Source organism: Salvelinus fontinalis, chromosome 11 (assembly GCF_029448725.1).
Source record: "Salvelinus fontinalis isolate EN_2023a chromosome 11, ASM2944872v1, whole genome shotgun sequence".
NCBI classification, from domain to species: Eukaryota; Metazoa; Chordata; class Actinopteri; order Salmoniformes; family Salmonidae; genus Salvelinus; species Salvelinus fontinalis.
The window spans coordinates 17,523,741-17,542,912 of NC_074675.1; the positions used below are offsets into that span (position 1 = coordinate 17,523,741).

The 19,172-nt window shown below is 42.3% G+C and overlaps 1 protein-coding gene across 1 annotated transcript; it reads right to left on the reverse strand.

Annotated features, from left to right (window-relative positions):
- Nucleotides 1-176: 176 nt before the first annotated feature.
- Nucleotides 177-18,212, reverse strand: LOC129865193 (store-operated calcium entry regulator STIMATE-like). The gene is made up of 8 exons (XM_055937755.1): nucleotides 17,725-18,212; nucleotides 16,255-16,303; nucleotides 15,950-16,045; nucleotides 15,487-15,608; nucleotides 14,327-14,439; nucleotides 13,504-13,587; nucleotides 12,993-13,124; nucleotides 177-1,767 (listed from the first exon to the last, which is right to left on the reverse strand). The coding sequence occupies exons 1-8, from the start codon at nucleotides 17,912-17,914 to the stop codon at nucleotides 1,654-1,656; spliced, it is 900 nt and encodes a 299-aa protein (XP_055793730.1). The 5' UTR covers nucleotides 17,915-18,212; the 3' UTR covers nucleotides 177-1,653.
- Between the last annotated feature and the right edge of the window lie 960 nt (nucleotides 18,213-19,172).

The following is a 19,172-nucleotide window of genomic DNA, read 5'->3' on the forward strand; positions in this document are numbered from 1 at the left end:
GTGTACTACTCTGCGTCCCGCTCAGGTGTCTGTCATCGAGCCCAGGGGCCACCGGGTTGACCCGAGCCACCAAAGGTATTCAACACTTGTTGAACACTTTTTATTATACAATTTTACTTGAATTGAAATTATAATACAAACAATAGTGACAACAGTTAAGACAAAAGACAAAGACCTTTTTCTTGTTGTATCATAAATGAATCATGAATATATTATAGCAACATGGCACTTTCAAGTGGATATCCATTAAACATTCAGTCACAATTCAAAATTCTGTTTCCACAAAACACATACATGACGGATTGGAGTAACGCTAAATACAATATATATTACAGACAGAGCATGTGAGTAATTTTTTTACAGTGAATAATTAGCATAAATGTAGTGGTGCGGGTCCTCACCGTAGCTGTTCTACCCATTTGAGGTCACGTGAAATGACAGTCTCACAACCAGAATCTTTCACATCACTAAGACATTAAATGGTTCCAGGAACATAATTCAATTAATGCAAAAATGGCAGTAGTGTATTTTCATGTTAGAGTTAACAGCTCAATGATTGAGGAATGTGATCTATAAGAATGAACATACAATGATCAACTGAACACTATTTTGGTATCTCAGGTAATCTCTGAATTGACCGTGATCATTTCTGTGATACCACTTGGAAATCCCCCATTACATGTCATTACCACAGGTTTAACCCCAAGTAATATGAACAGTAAAATATGTAAAATAGACAACAAGAAAAATAAGAAAATACATTAGAATGTTCAAAATCACTCCATAGCACTAAGCTCTTTAGTTCATAGTAGAAACATTGCAAATATTTGTATAAGTCCAAATCAATCCCAAATGGACATCCATGAGGTATATAAAATGTGGTCCATTTTCCACATAGAATACCATTTTCCGCCTTGCTAAACATCTTCTGGAGATAGTGTGAAGAACTGTTCAAGACCAGACTACTACAGTCCAACTCAGAGATAAAACATTTCCAACTTTAAGGTCCAACTCCTCCAGCTGAGTTACAATAGTCTGACAACTGATCTGAGTGGACGTGATAGGTGAAATCAATGTTTGAAACTATCCAGCCCTTCCACCTGTTAGTGGCGAAGGAGGAAAAGAGACAAGGACACTAGTAGTGGATTCTACTAAATACTACAGGTCCAAAACAGACTTTAGACGTATTTAATTACAGACCATTAGACGCTGTATGTCAAGGTTTGAACTAAGCAGTAATCTGTATGATGAAGGAAAACAGAGCAGATTGTACTGTCAACGAGCTCTTTGGAGATCAACAAACACCCTTTTCACAAAATCCCCCCGAGAGAGAGAGGACAGATTTACTCTTTCATCATCACTGTCGTGTTCCCTCAAGCTCACACTGTGCCCTCTAATTATCTCCATTACGAGACACTGTATAGCCCCACCAAGCTTGTTGTTTCAGTGAACAGGGACTGCATGGGTGAAGGACTTTTTTTCTCTTCATCCTCATAACAGCCAAGTCATCAAAGACATCATTGGGATGTGTACAATGAAAAAAAGCTCATCTGTGTGATCTGGAAGGAGCGTACATTCACACATCCGTGCTCGCGTTTGTGTGTGGCGCGGGCCAGCGTATGTGTCAGGGTCTTGTAGAGAAGGATACCAGAGCTACACCTCCACCCAGCTAGGTATTATGCCCACCACTGGAAGGCTAGAGTGGGACCCTCCTCGGACCATTGTTGAACAATCCTCCTCAGTGTCTGTCTCGACTGTCAACAGGACCTGGATGAGGGAGAAACACGTCAGAGAACAGATACACAAACATAGAGACACCGTCACATAAACACATGAGCAGCTGTCGGCCAAGATGAGGTGATGTCTCCAGGTCTGGTGTGCTGTTATTCCCACTCCAAGGCTGTAAAATCCCACTTTATTCCCAGTCTGGAATATTGTCCAGACCACTGCTCCACCACATATAATCCCAACAGAGCGGAATTCCAATTTCATACAGTTTATGGAAAGGCCTTTATGCCATAATAAATCCACAAACAGAAAGTATTCAGACCCCTTGACTTTTTCCACATTTTGTTACATTACAGCCATATTTTAAAATTGATTCAATAATTTTTCTACAAATCAATCTACACACAATACCCCCTAATGACAAAGCGAAAACAGGTTTAGACATTTTTTCACATTTATTACAAATAAAAAACAGAAATACACTGCTCAAAAAAATAAAGGGAACACTTAAACAACACAATGTAACTCCAAGTCAATCACACTTCTGTGAAATGTGGCCTGCTGGAGGTCATTTTGCAAGGCTCTGGCAGTGCTCCTCCTGCTCAAAGGCGGAGGTAGCGGTCCTGCTGCTGGGTTGTTGCCCTCCTACGGCCTCCTCCACGTCTCCTGATGTACTGGCCTGTCTCCTGGTAGTGCCTCCATGCTCTGGACACTACGCTGACAGACACAGCAAACCTTCTTGCCACAGCTCGCATTGATGTGCCATCCTGGACGAGCTGCACTACCTGAGCCACTTGTGTGGGTTGTAGACTCCATCTCATGCTACCACTAGAGTGAGAGCACCGCCAGCATTCAAAAGTGACCAAAACATCAGCCAGGAAGCATAGGAACTGAGAAGTGGTCTGTGGTCACCACCTGCAGAATCACTCCTTTATTGAGGGTGTCTTGCTAATTGCCTTTAATTTCCACCTTTGGTCTATTCCATTTGCACAACAGCATGTGAAATTTATTGTCAATCAGTTTTGCTTCCTAAGTGGACAGTTTGATTTCACAGAAGTGTGATTGACTTGGAGTTACATTGTGTTGTTTAAGTGTTCCCTTTATTTTTTTGAGCAGTGTATCTTATTTACATAATTATTCATAAGTATTGCTATGAGACTCTAAATTGATCTCAAGTGCATCCTGTTTCCATGTATCATCCTTGAGATGTTTCTACAACTTGATTGGAGTCAACTTGTGATAAATTCAATTGATTGGACATGATTTGGAAAGGCACACATTGTCTATGTAAAGGTCCCACAGTTGACAGTGCCTGTCAGAGCAAAAACCAAGCCATGAGGTCAATAGAATTGTCCGTAGAGCGCCGAGACAGGATTCTGTTGAGGCACAGATCTGAGGAAGGATACCAAAAAAATGTCTGCAGCATTGAAAACCAAACTGAGCAAACCGGGGAGAAGGGCCTTGGTCAGGGATGTCACCAAGAACCAGATGGTAACTCTGACAGAGCTCCATAGTTCCTCTGTGGAACATCTCTGCAGCACTCCACCAATCAGGCCTTTATGGTACTGGCCAGATGGAAACTACAGCCCACTTGGAATTTCCAAAAGGCACCTAAAGGACTCTCAGACCATGAGAAACAAGATTCTCTGGTCGGTTGACCTTTGGTCTGAATGCCAAGCGTCACGTCTGGAGGAAACCTGGCACCATCTCTATGGTGAAGCATGGTGGTGGCAGCATCTTGCTGTGGGGATGTGTTTCAGTGGCAGAGACTGGGAGACTAGTCAGGATCGAGGGAAAGATGAACGGAGCAAAGTACAGAGAGATCCTTGGTGAAAACCTACTCCAGAGCACTCAGGACCTCAGACTGAGGCAACGGTCACCTTCTAACAGGACAATGACCCTAAGCACACAGCCAAGACATCACAGGAGTGGCTTCGGGACAAGTCTCTGAATGTCCTTGAGTGGCCCAGCCAGAGACCGGACTTGAACCCGATTGAACATCTCTGGAGAGACCTGATAATAGCTGTGCAGCGACCCTCCCCATCCAACCCAACATAGTTGAGAGGGTCTGCAGAGAAAAATGGGAGAAACTCCCCAAATACAGGTGGGCCAAGCTTGTAGCGTCATATCCAAGAAGACTCGAGGCTGTAATCACTGCCAAAAGGTGCTTCAACAAAGTAATGAGTAAAGGTTCTGAATACTTATGTCATTATGGGGTATGGTGTGTAGATTAGGGTTGCACATTTCGGGAAATATTCAGAGGTGGAAACTTTCCACGGAAATTCATGGGAATATATGAGAACTAACGGAAATATATGCAAATGAATATTAATACCATTTAAATGTAGTTGTTTTTTGCATTGGATATACAGTGGCAAGAAAAAGTATGTGAACCCTTTGAAAATACCTGGATTTCTGCATAAATTGGTCATCAAATTGTATCTGATCTTCATCTAGGTCACAACAATAGACAAAACACAGTCTGCTTAAACTAAACACACAAACAATTAAACGTTTTCATGTCTTCATTGAACATACCTTGTAAACATTCACAGTGCAGGGTGGGAAAAGTATATGAATCCTTGGATTTAATAACTGGTTGACCCTCCTTTTGCAGCAATAACCTCAACCAAACATTTTCTGTAGTTGCGGATCAGACCTGCACAACGGTCAGGAGGAATTTTGGACCATTCCTCTTTACAAAACTGTTTCAGTTCAGCAATATTCTTGTGATGTCTGGTGTGAATTGTTCTCGACGTCATACCACAGCATCTCAAAATCGGGTTGAGGTCAGGACTGACTGCGCCACTCCAGAAGGCGTATTTTCTTCTGTTGAAGCCATTCTGTTGTTGATTTACTTCTGTGTTTTGGGTCCTTGGTCCTGTTGAATCACCCAACTTCTCTTGAGCTTCAATTGGCGGACAGATAGCCTAACATTCTCCTGCAAAATGTCTTGATGAACTTGGGAATTCATTTTTCCATTGATGATAGCAAGCAGTCCAGGCCCTGAGGCAGCAAAGCAGCCCCAAACCATGATGCTCCCTCCACCATACTTTACAGTTGGGATGAGGTTTTGATGTTGGTGTGCTGTGCCTTTTTTTCTCCACACAGTGTTGTGTTCCTTCCAAACAACTCAACTTCCATGGTGTTCTCCCATGAACACCATTCTTGTTCAGTGTTTTACGTATCGTAGACTCGTCAACAGAGATGTTAGCATGTTCCAGAGATTTCTGTAAGTCTTTAGCGAACACTCTAGGATTCTTCTTAACCTCATTGAGCATTCTGAACTGTGCTTTTACAGTCATCTTTGCAGGACGGCCACTTCTAGGGATGGTAGCAACAGTGCTGAACTTTCTCCATTTACAGACAATTTGTCTTACCGTGGACTGATGAACATCAAGGCTTTTAGAGATACTTTTGCAACTCTTTCCAGCTTTATGCAAGTCAACAATTCTTAATCTTAGGTCTTCTGAGATCTCTTTTGTTGGAGGCATGGTTCACATCAGGCGATGCTTCTTGTGAATAGCAAACTCACATTTTGTTAGTGTTTATTACAGGGCAGGGCAGCTCTAACCAACATCTCCAATCTCATCTCATTGATTGGACTCCAGGTTAGCTGACGCCTGACTCCAATTAACTTTTGGAGAAGTCCTTAGCCGAGGGGTTCACATACTTTTTCCAACCTACACTGTGAATGTTTAAATGATGTATTCAATATAGACAAGAAAAATACAATGATTTGTTTGTTATTAATTTAAGCACACTATTTTTTTTCCTAATTTGCGATTAAAGATGAAGATTAGATACAATTTGATGACCAATTTATTCAGAAATCCAGGTAATTCCACAGGGTTCACATACTTTTTCTTTTTCTTGCCACTGTATTTACCATATCATATGGAGACAGAAACAAACCTTTTACCTTAACATACGTAGACATAATCGCAAATGATTAAATCCTTCCAATAGAAAAAAAAAACAATTTAGTTATGAATTGAATTTTGATTAAATGAGTTGACTCTTCACATGGGATGATTTCACTGAACAACAAAAGGGAATATTGAATGATCCCCAATGATCCATCGCATCTGTAAAATGGTAGTCAAGAAACTAAAGCTTTGGTTGTCTTCCTCTCAGGCTTCCATGTCTTCTCCCTGGACCTCCTCAATGTCCACCTCTTGAACATCAGAGTCTGAGGCCTCATCTTCACTGTCACTTTCCAACCTTGCTGAGGATGGCTCGTTGTCAGGCTCAAAAAGCCTCAAATTTTCCCGGATGGCCACCAATTTTTCAACCCTTGTATTGGTCAGCCTGTTGTGTGCTTTGGTGTGTGTGTTCCCAAACAAGGACCAGTTGCGCTCTGAGGCGGCTGATGTTGGTGGGATTTGGAGAATTTTATATTTATTTATTTTTAATTTAACTAGGCAAGTGAGTTAAGAACAAATTCTTATTTACAATGACAGCCTAGGAACAGTGGGTTAACTGCCTTGTTCAGGGGCAGAACGACAGATTTTTACCTTGTCAGCTCAGGGATACGGCCTAGCAACATTTTGGTTACTGGCCCAACGCTCTAACCTCTAGGTTACCTGCCGCCCGATGATGGAGGCAACAGGGGAAATAGCCTCAGATCCACAAAGTCCCTTCCACCAGGTGGCTGATGAGATATTTTGGCATGACTGCCATATTGCATATCCATCCCAAAGCCCTTGTTTGGAAGTGTACTTCGCCAGACTGCCAAGAACCTTGCCCTCATCCAGGCCAAGGTGGCGAGACATGGTAGTGATGACACCATAGGCCTTGTTGATCTCTGCACCAGACAGGGTGCTTTTGCCAGCATACTTGGGGGTCCAACATGTACGCTGTGGCATGTATGGGCTTCAGGCAGAAGTCTTCACGCTTTTTGATGCATTTCAGAACTGCAGTTTTCTCTGCTTGGAGCAACAGTGAAGTGGGCAGGGCAGTACGGATTTCTTCTCTTAAACCTGTAAGCAGAGTCTGAACATCAGACAGGATGGCATTGTCTCCCTCAATCTGTGCAATGGCTACTGTTATAGGTTTCAGGAGTTTCAGATTGCTTACCACGCTCTCCCATAATACATCATCCAGGATGATCCTCTTGATGGGGCGCTGTCCATATCAGCAGACTGTGATATGGACATTTCTTGGAGAGACTCTGTCCCCTCCATGAGACTGTCAAACATGATGACAACACCGCCCCAACAGGTGTTGATGGGCAGCTTCAATGTGGTGCTCTTATTCTTCTCCCTTTGCTTGGTGAGGTAGATTGCTGCTATAAAACTCGGTGAACCTTCAAATACCTAACCATTTCCTGGGCTCTCTTGTAGGGTGTATCCATTGTTTTCAGTTCCATTATGTCCTTGAGGAGCAGATTCAATGCATGAGCAGCACAGCCAATGGGTGTGTGACGTAAGGGTAAGACTCCTCCACTTTAGACAAAGCAGCCTTCATGTTCGCAGCATTGTCTGTCACCAGTACAAATACCTTCTGTGGTCCAAGGTCATTGATGACTGCCTTCAGCTCACCTGCAATGTAGAGACCGGTGTGTGTGTTGTCTCTTGTGTCTGTGTTCTTGTAGAATACTGGTTGAGGGTTGGAGATGATGTAGTTAATTATTCCTTGCCCACGAATATTCGACCACTCATCAGAGATGATTGCAATACAGTCTGCTTTCTCTATGATTTGCTTGACATTCACTTGAACTCTGTTGAACTCTGCATCCAGAAAATTAGTAGATAAAGCATGTCTGGTTGGAGGGGTGTATACTGGGCGAAGAACATCCCAGAAATCTCTTCCAATACACATTGCCTGTGAGCATCAGAGGTGAACCAGTTGCATACACAGCTCGAGCAAGACATTCATCAGCATTTCTCTGACTATGTTCCTCCATTGAGACAAAAAAACGCATGATTCCAGGAGGTCCATGAGCTGTTGCTATCAATAAGGTGTCTGATTAATCATTTTCACCTCAAATAGAAGTAGAGGGATTTTTGTCAGAGGTTGCTTGTTGTGAGCGCTGAGGGAACTTTATGCACTTGGTCAGATGATTCTGCATCTTTGTTGCATTCTTCACATATGATTTGGCACAGTATTTGCAAATGTACACAGATTTTCCTTCTATATTAGCTGCAGTGAAATGTCTCCATACATCGGATAGTGCCTGGGGCATTTTCCTGTAAAAGAAATGTGTAGAAAATAAAAAATACAGTTCCATGTACAGATAAATAGTTAAGCAGTTAGATTAAACAACCCCTTTGTAAGATAAATGTTTTAAAATGAAACATGTATGGAAACAGGTGAATTAACACTCCTCAGTTAGCAGGCTCAAGCAAGCTAAAACACACATGGTAGCAAAAACTAAATAGCAGAAATTTTTAACAAGTTAGAAATGATTTAAACACACTTTGCTGTAGGCTACTATTTACTAGTTAACAAAAAAAGAATGTATGTCATATAAAATATATTCACCCCGTCCAGTATTGTAATCAAAACTTACCAGAAAGCATGTAGTCCTTAGCTCAGACAGTGTAGTAGTGTAGGCTCAATAGCATCTCATTAGTGTGAAAGATCTTGAGAATCAGCTGTACATGTGATGGAAGAATGCACTGTGCATGCAGAGGGTTGCAATTCCATTGAATTGGGGATAGTTTAACCAAAATATGCCACAAGACCTAGAATTGCCTTGTGTATCCCACAAAAAAAGGTTCACTGTTATATTTTGATGAATTTAAGCTAAATTCCCAGGCTTGGTAGTGAGTATTGCAACCCGAGGAAAGACGATTTTTACACACCACAAAAAAAGGTTCATAAGCTAACTTTTTTGATGAATTTAAGCAAAATCCCCCAAATTCCCAGGCTTAACTTCCCATGGGAAAATTATTGAAATTTACCAGAAAGTTTCTGACCCTTTGCAACCCTAGTGTAGATTGATGAGGGGAAAAACAATGTAATCCATTTTAGAATAAGGCTATAACGTAACAAAATGTGGAAAAAGTCAAGGGGTCTGAATATTTTCCAAATGCACTGTATGCTGGATACAGAGACATCTTGGATGAGATTATGGTGCATGCATGTGTGCGAGTGTGTGTGCACAATGCAGACATCTTGGATGAGATTATAGTAATGGGAGAAGCAGAGGCAGAAAGGGGGCTTGCCCAGCCTTCCTCGCTCCCCAATATAAGGCCAATCCCAAATACATCTTCATTCAGATACACTCAAACCAAGAGGCCAGACTATTGATGCTGTGTCTGTGTTTCTCAAACATTTTGTTATGATAAAAGTAAAACAGCCCACTCTGAACACCACATGGCCACAGCTGACCATGGATGAAATCATTCCCCAACACTATTCTACAGACCGTGTCAGGAACTGAAATCAAACCCATTGCACAGACTATTGCCCAACCAAACTCCAACAGTTCTCCTTAATCAATGCCCTCCTCTCTCCCATGGACATAGTTCTCTCCCTCTTTCTTCCCCTCCTCTTTCCATGACATCAATGACTGGAAATTAATTCCAAATGTCACTTTTATTCCCGGGATGAAGGGATGATTTGTTGCTGCTTGGCAGAGTACCAGGGACGAGGAGGGAGAGAGAAACACTGCCAGTCTGTCATAATCATTGTGACTCCAGAGAGAGGGTGAGAAAGAGAGAGGACAGATCGAGAGAGTGTACAGTAACACATTGAATGCTGTGTAGGAGGTCAATTCTGTCTGATTACCCAACACAGAAGGCTTCTGTCGACAGTCTCACTACTCCAATATACACTACATGATTTCACAGCCACTCAAATGGAACACTATATACCCACTGGAGACAGTTAACTAATATCATAATGACATCACTATTCACCACATACTAACTGTTCTCCCACCAAATACAATTCTCACAATGGATCCAATGAAACAAGATGATCACACACTTACGGTAGACTACATCAACAGATGAGGAGCAACTCTACAACACAGAAGACACGTGACTCAACGACGTGACAACTGTCAGGCCGATCTAGCTCCATACATCCATCACTCGTGTCTTACCAAACAAGGAATGTCAATAACATCGCTGTGATAATCAGACTAGTATTTTCCAGAACAACCGGGACAGGTAGGACATTGACGCATAAAACAGGTGCAGACAGGCTAAATCACTGTTATAAACATCTATCATAACTCTCACACACATTCCGTTTCTTTTCTTTCTCAACAAACACAGACGTCTTGAGCCAGTGTCCCATGGGGATGTGGAGTGTTACGGTGATGTTTGGTGGGAAAGTCTCTCTTACACCCATGGGCTTTAATGTTTTATCATCAAACGGTATCCCTTCATGACCCCACAGAGCAGTAGCACTCAGAGATCTGCAGTCCCCTCTTATGGTTAACTATAGGGCTGGCTCCAATTATTTGACATCGTCGATTGTTTGGGCGATAGGCTGGCAACCAAGATTTTTTTTAGTCGAGCAGTAGCAAATATACACTACATGACCAGAAGTATATGGACACCTGCTAGTCAAACATCTCATTCCAAAATCATGGGCATTAATATGGAGTTGGTACCTCCTTTGCTGCTATAACAGCCCCCACTCTTCTGGGAAGGCTTTCCACTAGATGTTGGAACATTGAATGGAAGCAAGTACCCGCAGCAGCCTCAAGAGCATTAGTGAGGTCGGGCACTGATGTTGGGCAATTAGGCCTGGCTCGCAGTCAGCGTTCCAATTCATCACAAAGGTGTTCGATGTAGTTGAGGCCAGGGCTCTGTGCAGGCCAGTCAAGTACTTCCACACGAATCTCGACAATCCATTTCTGTATGGACCTCGCTTTGTGCAAGGGGGCATTGTCATGTTGAAACAGGAAAGGGCCTTCCCCAAACGGTTGCCACAAAGTTGGAAGCACAGAATCGTCTAGAATGTTATTGTATGTCGTGTTAAGATTTCCCTTCACTGGAACTAAGGGGCCTAGCCCGACCCATGAAAAACAGCCCCTGACCATTATTCCTCCTCCACCAAACTATACAATTGGCACTATGCTTTGGGGCAGGTAGCGTTCTCATGGCATCCGCCAAACCCAGATTATTTCGTCGGACTGCAAGATGGAGTCCAACGGCGGCGAGCTTTACACCACTCCAGCCGACAGACGCTTTGCATTGCGCATGGTGATCTTAGGCTTATGTGCGCCATGTAAACCCATTTCATGAAGCTCCCGACGAACAGTTATGTGCTGACGTTGCTTTCAGAGGCAGTTTGGAACTTGGTAGTGAGTGTTGCAGCCCGAGGAAAGAGGAATTTTACACACTACAGCACTCTGCGGTCCCGTTCGGTGAGTTTGTGTGGCCTACCATCTCGCGGCTGAGCTAGTTTCCACTTCACAATAACAGCACTTACAGTTGATCAGGGCAGCTCTAGCAGGGCAGAAATTTTACAAACTGACTTGTTGGTAAGGTGGAATCCTATGACAGCGCCACGTTGAAAGTCACTGAACTCTTCACTACGGGTCAATGGAGATTGCATTGCTGTGTGCTCGAACAAGTGTGGCTGACATAGCCGAATCCACTAATATATATATATTTTATTTTTTTATGGCACACGAGACACCGGTCTTATTCGCTCCCATCTCAGTGAACTAATCCATTGCAGAGGCCGAGACTAATCCATTGCAGAGGCCGCGGGGTGGCACAGTCTAAGAAGAGGAGGAGTGTGGCTGCACAATGCACGTCTCTCTCCAGAATGGGCTCCCTCCCAATTTGTGTACATTCATTGTTTCATAACTTGCATTTGACTGTTAGTTTCAATCAATTCCCCATTACATACGTATATCACCAGTAGTACATTTACAGTTAATTCCTATAATTTATCATCTACAAAGTTGGTTTGGTTACGGTAATGTCTGTTAATGCATTCAAAATATGATTATTTCAGACTTTTACCGTTCTCATTGTTGGAGTGGACACGTTGCTTGCAGAGCGCACAACCTATGCTACACTTGTGAGAAACAAATTTTGGTTTACGTCATTACATTTTCATTGTGTTTTGTTTGGAGCGCACCTGTCAATGTTGAGTAAGGACGTACACCTGATTATGCATAGAAGTAGGTCTACAGGCTACCTAGCCTGCATGCAAATGTAGGCATATAAATGTGCCCATTTGGGGATCTGATAGTATTTCTGATTGGTTTAATGCACCATCACTAATGAGCTTCAGAGCTTCTCAAAGTAATGTTTTCTTCACCTCAAACAGCAAGCAAACAATGTATGTTTTTACATCCATTGAAAATGGCAATTCCTCAATGTATTTAAAAAAATCTTTCCAGCTCTCTCCCTTTCAATAACCACTCAGCGTGAAAGGGAAAAATGTCATGCTCTGACCCAGTGGAAACATCATAAAAATAGGCCAACCCGATTACTTCTTATCCCTTACGCAAATAGCCTACAGCTGTGTCTCTTCCAAGCTCACTAGCATGGACAACTTTGAGGGCCCAAAATATTTTATACAATGTTGCAAGGAGTTTCAGGCCAGACCCAAGTTAATAGTTTATACAATGTTGCAAGTTCGCTGCAGACAGGTTATGAGTAGCCAATGTGATTTATAGGATTTTTATTTTATTTTTTAAATCAGGACATTTTCTTACCTGCAGGCAGCAATGTTTTTATTTGTTGGCTTTTTAGGCTATTTTTACATAGATGGCAATGGCAATAGAAGTTACTTTTTATGTTTGTATCATTTTCATTTAGATTTGGATAGAATTTTGATTAACCACATGACAATGATTTTGAGGTACAAAGACGTTTTTATAAATGAAACTGTTCCACGAAAATGTGCATTTGAAAACCATAACTTGCACGCAGATTGGTAGAAATGGTAAGAAATTGGCATTCCACATGAGAAATGTTGCCGACTTCTCATGTAGCCTATTACCGGCAACTTCCGGCGAGTAACGGCAGAACCTGCGGAAGCTATTAGGGGCGGGAGGAGGAGGGTCGGGACAGGCTAAGGTTTTTTTCTTCTGGTTATCTTGATCTCTGGCTCCCTCTTCAGTCAGTGTCTTATTTCATCAAACAGTGATCTTAAAGCATCAGACAAGCTCAATGCATATATACAGTATATATGATTTTATTAAAAACACATAGGGTGTTTCTATACATGGAAAAATACACGTTTTAAAATTGGTCGAAAGAACAGATGGCTTTCGGTCTACCAAGATTTTTTATTATTTATTTTTTTTGGTCGGGGACATCTCTAGTTAACTGACTCACCCGTGACTCGTCGCCGGTAACCCATGGCGCCGTGGAGGCGACCTTGGTCGAGGAGTCGCAGGAGTCGACCAGGCTCTTCAAAGTCTTGTACTTCCTCATCATCAGACTGTCCACCACCCAGAACATGATGGACTACGGAGGGTCACACAGAGAACAAACTCAGTCAGTACAACCGGTGCAGTGATGGACGCAGAGTGATCACTGTAGCCTAGTAAGCCTGCATACTGTAAACGTTATGCAGGTTTTCTATCCAAAAATACAAGCTTTATGCACTGTCTGGGATACTACATATACCACAGGAGGTTTGTGGTACCGTAATTGGGGAGGACGGCTCATAATAAAATTACTAGAACGGTATCAGACTCATGGTTTCCATGCGTTTGATACCATTCAATTTACTCCATTACAGCCATTATTATGAGCCGTCCTCCCCTCAGCAGCCTCCTGTGAGATATACACAACATTATGCATGTGTTAGTGCACACTGGTTGAGACTGAATGTGAGACTCACGTTGACAATGAAGGGCACAATGAGCATGACCAACACAAGCTCCACCTGAGGGTTAGGGATGTAGTCCAGCAACACAGACTGCAGCTGAAACAGCAGCGCACAGAGAAACACAGCGTCACAACACACACATACACACTTTCAATTTGGGCAGGGCAAAATAACAGGCGCGTTACACAAGCGACTGTCATCCAATGCCATTTAGATCGTCAATGTTTTGCACTATAATAGAAGGAGCATCTCTTTGGCTCTCTACTGTGTAACACGAGTGAGATTGGAGCTAATGTGATGATTATGTGGTATTCACCATGTCAGAGAGAGAGAGAGACAGAAAAATGCTCTAAGTATTCGATTTGTCTGGGATGAGCTATGTTAATGACAGTTTGGGCTGCCGCTGCCCCCCCACCTTTTTCCCCTGAGAAAAATCCCCAGTGTCGAAAAAATATATATATGTGTACAGAGCAACAATGACCCTAAAACACAAAGGAGGTTTGAGCAGGTGATCCACAGCCTCAAACAAATAATCAACCAAACAAGACCCTAGTCCCATATTCATTTGGCTGAAGGTCAATGTTCCCATTCAGTTCAAAGGACAACTCTTTCTCTTTGTTCTCTCCAAAACCTTTCATCCTCCCTTTGTTTTTCAGGCTTGACTTTTTGTTGACTTTGAATTGTCACCAGAGATTTCAAACACAGAACCGAGAAGAAAGAACATGGCTGACACTTCTGCTCTCTCTCTCGATTGGGTAGTCTCTCAGCTCTCTCAGGATCTGGGTTAGCCCATGTCCCTGGAGCAGGTGGTTGTGGGTACTGTGGGCCTACTCACGTCGGTCCATCCAGGAATGAGCAGCACCAAGCTGACTACACTCTTCTCCAGGACCATGATGAGAAGGTAGACACCACACTGACCGAGCCATGCTGCAGCCTGGGGAGGGTCACCTGGTGAGAAGGAACAGACCATTACTTAAATGACCACACTGCAACTATATACACTGACCAACGGACTCAGATCGTCACCTAGGGAAGATCAGCCATAGAGAGGACGACACCAGACTGCCACAACCACACATTCATACACACAGACACACAAAAACCCACAAACTCAGTGTGCTGGTCTAAACACGTCCCACGTGTACTATTTGCGTCTCTCTTTCATCTCAGCGTACACAGACAGGGACATGTCTCTGTCATTAACAAACACTGTATGCCTGGGAACATAGCAGAGACAGACAGACAGATAGACAAATGAGATTGAGACAAACAAGAGAGAAAGAGAAGTGAGACAGCAGAGAGAAAGGTATAAGAGAAACTGCGGGAAAAAACAGGCAAAAGACAAAGCCTGACATGATTGCATGTTGTTGTTGTTCAGCTCTTTAAGAGGACAGAGTGGGTTTACACAAACTGCTAAATGTCTTACTATTTGTTTAGTTTTCAGGACTGATAGTTATGACAGAGAGAGAGTATTTCTAGCAGGCTTTTGGGGAAAAGGTCAGCACACAGAGAGCGTGATACAGATCGGATGGAAACTAAAGCCCACTAAAATATTTGGCCAGTGCTCAAGGCACAGCTGCATTTACAATCCGGTGGATCATAATAGTCAATGGAAAAACCAGCATGAAACAGAACCATGTGCAGATACAGTAGAAAAATGACCTTGTGGAATACAGTAGATTAACAGACTAACATTTAAAATCTTATTTTGGTTCTGTATTCCGATTCAAATTTATGGACGGAACCAGTGCAGCAATTGGCTAGAACTTAATCCCACACTATTGTCACCATCACCCATCGGAGGATGTTTTTCATGCGATATTCTCATGAGTCTACAGCGGCCTCCAGTGGTGAAAGGAAGAAGTGTTAAACTTCATGAAATAATCAGAAAATGAACTGGCACAACCCTCTCCAACGCACAGAACAGTAGTTGTCTGTACTTTGGTCAACCTCCAAACATTTGACACGACCTAAACAAATGTCTAGGAGACTCACCGTATTCTCCAAAGGTGAGCAGTGTGAACTGCTTGTACTCCACGATCCTGGAGACAACCTTGACCCCCGCCCAGATGACCAGCATGCCTAGCGTGGCATCGAGCAAGAAGTTCATCAGATACCTGTGGAAACCCACCAGGAAGCCAGTCAATTATTTGACATGGGGCAAAAGGTAGTCTAGCGGATAGAGCATTGAGAAAGTAACCAAAAGGTTAGTGGTTGGAATACCCGAGCCAACAAGGTGAAAAACCTGTCAATGTGTCCTTGAGCAAGGCACTTAACACCTAATTTGCTCTAGGAGCACCATACTACTATGGTTGACCGTGTAAAACAACACATTTCACTGCACCCATCTGCTGTATGTGACAACAGAACATCTTATTTATTTATCATAATGATTGGTTGAGACTTTAGATTGGCAGGTGGTTTCTGCCAACCTGTCCAATCACAGCTATGGACTCACAGGGAACAAGGGTCCATTTCTGTGAGGTTGGAGAGGAACACATTGGCGAAGTGAATGAAGAGAGCGCCAATGGCCTGCTTGGACGTGTCGTAAAACCTGTAGAGATGGGGTGAAATTTCGGATGGTCATCACCATGGTGACTTGTAATAGCCAGATACATAAGAGTCAAGCAAAAAACATGGACATCTCTAAATCTAATAGAATCTATGATCCTCAGCCATGTAATCAACCGACGGTCTCCTGTTCTTCCCTGGGGTTTGATACAGACTCTGATAAGAAATAGAAATTAAAAACACCACTCTTACCAGATCCTCCATGGTCTTCTGATCCCTACGGGCTCACGGAACCTCTTCACTGTAGATAGAGAGAGATGGAGAGACGCAGTGAGAGAGAGACAGCCATAGAAGAGTGAAAAATGCTATATTTGTGTGTGTGTACATGTCCTCTGTGGGTCCAGGAGAGATGGATAAAGAATGGCACAGTCAGAACCACATGCTCCCTCAGACCACCCACCCCCATCAGGACACTGGTAGCTCAGGGCTACGTGTCTAACAGGAACCCACTGTTCCTCTCTCCCCATCTAACACAAGGTCTGAGTGTGTGACTGTTCACATACCAATCATCATGTTGTGGCTGCAGTTTGACTCATTATCACCCAAAAACTATCTGAAGGTTAGAATGCAAAGCCACAGTTGGTGCCTGGCATAAAATGATAGCAACTGTATCCAAGAACTCTGGCGCGCAAAAGGTGGGGCCAGTGGTCTGTCAATGGGAGGAAGTCACCAAAATAGCCAAGAGGAAGAGGACTCGAAACAAAGATGGACGCATCTTGGCAAGCGGAGGAGTGGCATTGAGATGGACAGTATGGCTCTACAGTGCATAGCAGTGCAGCGCTTGGCTGAGTAGACCCTTGATTTTCAGACTTGGGTACTCTGGCTGATAAAGTACTTACATGCATGCATACACACGCACTGCTGGCTAAATATTGATATTCTAACTAATAAGTAACTGTGAGGAGGTCAAAGCTAATTGATCCTCCACTCACCTTTAGAGTCTGACCCCTTTCTCTCATAAATCCCTCTTTTGTAAAGTACATGACTACAAAATGTCATCTCACTGTAGATAGAGATATAGACTGAGAGCCTATTCTCTTATATTCAGAAAGGCATGGATGTATTCTGTATGATTTTATGATTTTATGACCACCCTCTCAAAAAAATGTTCCATCATACAGCATAAACGTTCACCCCCGTCTTGAAGAGGCATTTCAATAATAAGAATAATACAAATGAAACGGGTTTATAGATTGTTTACAAGTAGTTTATAAGTCTACAATAGTCTAATAGTTATATGATACATTCGAGATCGTTTACATTTGTGTTGATGTGCCACTGATGATGGCTACCAGCGGCGTTTAATATGTTATAGTTGGCACATAAAAGGATATGGGAAACATTCTTATAATATACTATTTAAATGGAATTATAATATAATTATATATGTATTATCAGCCTTATAAAGTGCAACAGCAGCCTATCGGATAGAAACGTCAAATAGCATAAACAAACAAACTGCCACGTGCTCATAGATGGAGAGTGTAGCTCTGCAGTAGATACCAGTGCGGTGCTTGGCTGAGCAGACCCTTGACGTTCCCTTCAGAAGTGATTTTTAAGTATTTTATTTGAAACATGATCTGCTATATCGAAACAATAGGTTAGCCTAAACAATTATAAACAATTGAAAAATTGTTACGTTCTCTCCTGAAAGATACTCACCCATCAATGTGCTGAAGGCAACTATTGCCAGCAACCCTTGAATCAAGACTCCGAATCTGTTTGTCAAAGCCCCGTTATCGCATCCCCGAGGATTCGCCTTCGTAATGTCTGACATGTTCGAAATCTCAAAAGCTGCATTATTAAATAGTCTTTTGACCAGGAAAACACCATTGTATCCGTAAATGTCCATGTCGAATACTTTAAAAACACCCGTGGCAGACAAAGGACAGGGGGCACTTCCCCTGTTGTTTGCGAGGAGAAATTCCGTATATCCTCAAGAAAAACAAAACAACGTATTTGCCATGCTGTCACTGCTCAATGTCTCTCTCGTGAAGTTACAAACAAAAGTATTTGGCGAAATAAAAAGTCCCCGAAAATGCGAAAACTAAAGTTCGGAACAGGGTTAATTGTTCTACTCCATATCAAATGTTTTTGAAAGCAACAACACCGCAAATTGCGGGATTCTGACGTCACCTCCTGCTGTTGAATTCCTTGGATCTCTCTGCGAGCGCAGGCGGTCTTTGTTCCTTTTGTTAATGCAGTCACGCGCCACAGTTTCCGCAGTAGGGGGCCATCCAATGTCCCAAGCGCCATTTGAAATACTCTTTAACAGTTACCACGTTCTAATCACATGTAGGCTATAGAGTTTAGGCTATAATTTAATCTGAATGGACAACCTTTGTAATATGAATTATCTGTAATTACAGCAGTCAGATGATGTGTCCTACACATGATGAGAGACAACAATAGTCGAAGCGTTGAGGTAGTCATTTAGACTGCATGTTAATTATATTGAAATATCTCTGCCGTTTTTAAACTAATGCCACCCTCCGTCATTTACTTTTCCTAAGTAAGTATATTTATCACATGCATTTGTTTTTAGAATTTCGAGATCAGAAACAGAATTTGTGTCATATCCAGTTTTTAAAGGTTTTTAAAGGTCTTTCTTCTTCTCATTCACCAGCAGTCAGCCTGCTCAGCTGATGATGGCCCATCTAAACTACACCTAAACTAAATTGAAAATTATTTCACAAATATAATAATAGAGTTAGTCTAAATACAAAATCAAATTGGCAATAATCTGATGGGTGACAATATTGTCAATTGTCAAATTGAATATGAAGAGACATTGCAGTTTAGTTGGAATTGACACAGAGGCAGAGAAACAGAGCACCAAAAAGTGACTTTTTCAAATCCTCTGAGGCTCCTACAGAGTTACATGCAGGTGAGACCCTTTGACTTCTATATACTATCAGAAAGAGCAGATTCTGAGGTTTCCAAAACACTTACCTTTGCCAAATAACAAAAAAAAATGTAAGAGATTATCTCTATTTCAAAATATCACCTTTTCCAAGAATAACTGTTCACCACAGATAGCCTACACTAACATAAACCGATGAAAATGCTCTTTGATTTGTTTTATTGGGTAAAATACTCTAATGTTACCC